This window comes from Plectropomus leopardus, unplaced genomic scaffold, assembly GCF_008729295.1.
Source record: "Plectropomus leopardus isolate mb unplaced genomic scaffold, YSFRI_Pleo_2.0 unplaced_scaffold10789, whole genome shotgun sequence".
NCBI classification, from domain to species: domain Eukaryota; kingdom Metazoa; phylum Chordata; class Actinopteri; order Perciformes; family Serranidae; genus Plectropomus; species Plectropomus leopardus.
Window position 1 is genome coordinate 176 of NW_024611383.1, and position 4,329 is coordinate 4,504.

Here is a 4,329-nt window from a genome sequence, read left to right on the forward strand (position 1 = left end):
ATGGGCATTAAAATGCCACGAGATCACATTTGTTCTGCACCCGTGGACGTGCTGGATAAGACTTTAATTTGGCTGCCAGTGACATGAGTCACCTCTGATCTTTTAGTTAAACTATTCCCATAAAATGATGCATGCATGCAGTATGTGTGTGTGTAAGAATCATTTCCTTCCCGGCACTAATGATTCATGATCATTGGACAAACCAATCGTAAACAATGATAAAGGTGATGAGAATTTTTATTCATGATTTAGTTTTTCTGATGAGTCAAATGTTATCGTAAAACTCAACCTGGTTAATTTCCTGAATTAAAGGATTAAATAAAGGTTGTTATTTGCGCAGGTCCCCTGTGCCACACTACGTGATGTGATCAACTATTTAGTGGAAAAAACTGACCGAGTTCTGATTCCTCTCATCATTGAAGAACAGTATGAGAAAAACATCTGTAAGTACAAAAACAATTTATCTTTCACTTTAATTACCCTGCCATGTGTTTGCCTTTATTTTTTAAAGGGACAGTTCACCCCAAATGGCAGTGCTATTCATCAAATGAGTGTTGGAGATATCGTCTGACTTCTCTCCAATATAATGTAACTAGGTGGCACACAGCTTGTGGTGCTCAAAGTGCCAAAACATAATTTTGAAAAACTCAATAGTAATGTCCCTTTCCAGAAATTATGACCTGGTTACTCAAGATAATCAGACGATGATGTTGTGTGCAGTTTCATGGAGGAACTATTTTCTTTCTACTGAACTACACCCACCAACTATATCACTACGCAGAAGGAATCATGCATCTACTCATGGACAAGAAGCTCGTGCTCATGACGTTAATTACCTCAGTGGTGCTATGTGAGCTAGCAGTAGACGCACGCTTCCTTCTGCATGCTGTGATGCGGTTGGCGGGTGTAATTTGGTAGAAGGAAAATAGTTCCTACATGAAACTGCTTACAACAAGGTCTGTGGATTATCCTGAGTAACTGGATCACGGTTTCTGCAAAAAGACATGGCTGTTGAGTTTTTTCAAATGTATTTTTGGGCACTTTGAGCACCAAAAGCTACATTCATATAGTTCCACTATAACAGAGAAGGTAAACAATCTAGACTGAAAAACAACATTTTAGGTAAGAAGAAAATATGAACTTTTTGATTTTGGTGTGAACTGACCCTTTAAGTAAAGTCATCTTTTTAGTTGTGTAATTGTTATTTCATATAGTCCTACTAAACCTAAACATTTACCAAAAGGTATACACGAATAATTGAAGTTCTGGCTTTCTTTTTCACAGCTTTTATTCGGTCTGATAATGAAAATGGAGAAAGGAGCGTCCAGCAAGCCTCATCAAACCTCAACCTACAAAGTGTACCCTCCAAACCACCAGGTACTGTGTCCATTAAAAGACACAAACATGAACAGACACACACATCCAGCCACTGTTTACATTTTTTGCCACACCTGTTATCGGTGGCCCATTGACGCATTCAGTTAACTGGAATCCTCTAAAACTTCTGTTTGACTTTTTCCAGCAAGTCACAGCACAGACACCAAACCAGACTGACTTGATTCTTAAAATCATAATGTAAAACACTTTAACAACAATTAAACATAATTAATAAAATGTTGTATGATCGTAGTCTTATAATATAAAAACGACTACCTGTTCATACTGGAAAAACAACATATCTTGCACCTGTTGTTGGCTGCATGTCAAAGATTTTCAAACCCCTGAGATAACGCTGACATTGTCCTTGAGAGGTATGATTGCATTGTGAGTCCTCGAACCCACGCCCACCCAATCACTCATGCTTTGCTTGTTTTGGAGCCTTTGTGCAGCAGGTAGAAATTCCTCCACAGACTTTTGTTTTGCTTTGGACTTTGTAACTCAAACAAATCTCAACAAGACAAAGAGTCAACAGCAGTGGTTTCAAACCTTTTTAGGTCGTCTGTTTGAGAACTTTCATCACTCCTTTCATTTGTGTACTTGTTGTAACTAGTTGACCCTTTTCTTTACTGATAATTTCTCTGGTAATTCCCCAGAATAAAGCTTTATGTTCCCACTCTATCTATACGTCTTATAACTACTGGTCTACAGTCGTTTCTAGATGATAAACCCAGATTTGTCTCACAAGATTTCATGTTGTAATGCTTCAAATGTGTGATGTGACCTCATGGTAGCGCTAGATGACACTTCGGAGGATCACCCAATTTCTTTAATTGATCTTGCAAAGGATGTGAATGTTTGTACGTAATTTCATGGCAATCCATCAAATAGTTGTTGAGACATTTCACTTTAAATGACAAATATCAACTTCATGGTGGTACTAGAAGAGAAGTGAGGGGACTGTCAAAGTGAGTCCTCCTCTGAGGACCATGAATATCTTTACAAAATTTTTATAGCAATCCATCAAATATTTGTGAAGTCTGAATCAAGCGACATCACCAACCCAAGAGTTACAGAGCTAGCATAGTTAAATCTCACCTTAACCTTATTATACTGAAAATAACGTACTGTGACCTTTATTAAACTGAACATACTGTTCACTCTATACAATCACTGCCTATTTCTGTCTGCTGAAGCATGACTTTTGTGATTTCATAAGCCCCACTGTGACAGCACCTATTGTTTACGTTGTGCATTAAGTCACTCATAATATCATGCCTGTCATAATCATAATTACGTTTTGTTTAGCTCTTCCTCCGAGGGTACCAACCCCTGAACCAGCGGCAGCGGTGACCGCAGAAGAGAACTTTTACCTGAATGACAAGTGTGAGTGTAACTCAGCCAGCACCCATCAATCATTCCTCCTATCACGCCTGCTGTCTCTGTCTACCAAACATAAACAGGTGTGACTTCATTTTTCACTTTTAACACCAACTAATGTCTGTGTTCAAACAGTGGAGACGGAAAAACAAGAGACAGAGCATTCCTCGGCCGTTGTACTGCCACGTAAGTCTTTCCAGCTTAGTGTATGCATCTCAGAAACTCTTATTTTCTCATTTCACTGAAACAATTACTTCGTTTTTAAGACCCGTTTTTGGTCTTCTACAGCAAAGGAGACAAAAGCTCCAAAGAAAGCGATGATGCCCCCGATTCCTGTCCCACGCAAACTGTCCTCTGCAACACAGAACTTCTCTAGCTCCTCTACCTCATCCACCACCTCCTCCTCCTCTTCCTCCTCCTCCTGCCAGGATCTGAGGAAGAGGACCCTCACAGACCCTCTGATACAAAGTAAGTCCAGACTGTTTCACAAAGCCACCCTGCCCTGGACGCCTCATTTAGATTGTAACTTGTGTTGATATATTTTCAGTCTCAATTCATATTTTTCTGTCATGTATTATTTTCAAAACAAAGCTTATTGTCTGCTGTGCTCCAGTTCCTCTCGCAGCCATAACAGAGCTGAAACTCAAGCTTGAACAAAAGGCGCAAAATCAAGAGTGACCTCTCCTGGTGGAAACCTCACAAAGCATCTGTGAAAAACAGCCCCGCCACCACCAGTGACCCGAACCAGTAAAGAGACACTCACCAGGCCGTCCCACCACGATGAACCAGCACGTGAGAGCAGCTGTTTCCACACAAACAAACGACCTCTCTCCGGGCTCCGCTCTTCCTCGTCAGCTGGCTGTCGGCAGCAAAGCCTCTCTGAAGATTAACACTTTATTGATTAACCCTTCTCGGACACTCATTAGCAAATCGATCAGCTGTAAAGAGAGGTGTACATGTCACATTATCTCGTGTTTCTCTTGTACATTTTGCACATTTACCACTGACAATGGTGCATTTTCTCCATCAGACTTTCTGTATCAGTGTTTTGTATATATTTACCTTTGTTTTAGTGTAATCAGCAGTTGAACTGTATTGTATATATTTTAACAATTAATATTTTTCTAATTTATATAACATACTACTGCCTCTTTATCAGTGAAGTGTGAATGAAGAAAAATTAAGAGTTGCTTAGGGTTACTGTGTCAATTGTATGTGAATGTATTTTGTTTTCAGTGCAGTAAAACTTGCTTTTGTCACATTGGATCAGATACATGCGAATAAGCAACTTATAGTAGGTGCCATGCAGCAAATTAATCAGTGATGATATGATGTTCTGTACCCGGTCATTTTCTGAATTAAACTTTTTTTTTTTAAAAAAAAAAAGGTCCAGTGTGTAGAATTTAGAGAGATATTTTGGCAGAAATGGAAGATAATATTTATGTTTTCTTTAGTGTATAATCACCTGACGTGTTTTTGTTACCTTAGCATGAGCTGTATATATCTACACAGGGAGCAGATCCTTGTCTTCAGAGATTGTCATTATGCACCGTCATGTTTCCACAGTACGAA

At 39.2% G+C, this 4,329-nt stretch overlaps 1 protein-coding gene across 1 annotated transcript; it reads left to right on the forward strand.

Annotated features, from left to right (window-relative positions):
- Positions 1-340: 340 nt before the first annotated feature.
- Positions 341-4,126, forward strand: LOC121963305 (signal-transducing adaptor protein 2-like; the record flags this gene model as incomplete). Its single annotated transcript, XM_042513610.1, has 6 exons — positions 341-443; positions 1,285-1,377; positions 2,686-2,763; positions 2,893-2,943; positions 3,046-3,225; positions 3,371-4,126. Coding segments are annotated over 6 exons (570 nt in total), but the record flags the coding sequence as incomplete, so codon positions are not given.
- Between the last annotated feature and the right edge of the window lie 203 nt (positions 4,127-4,329).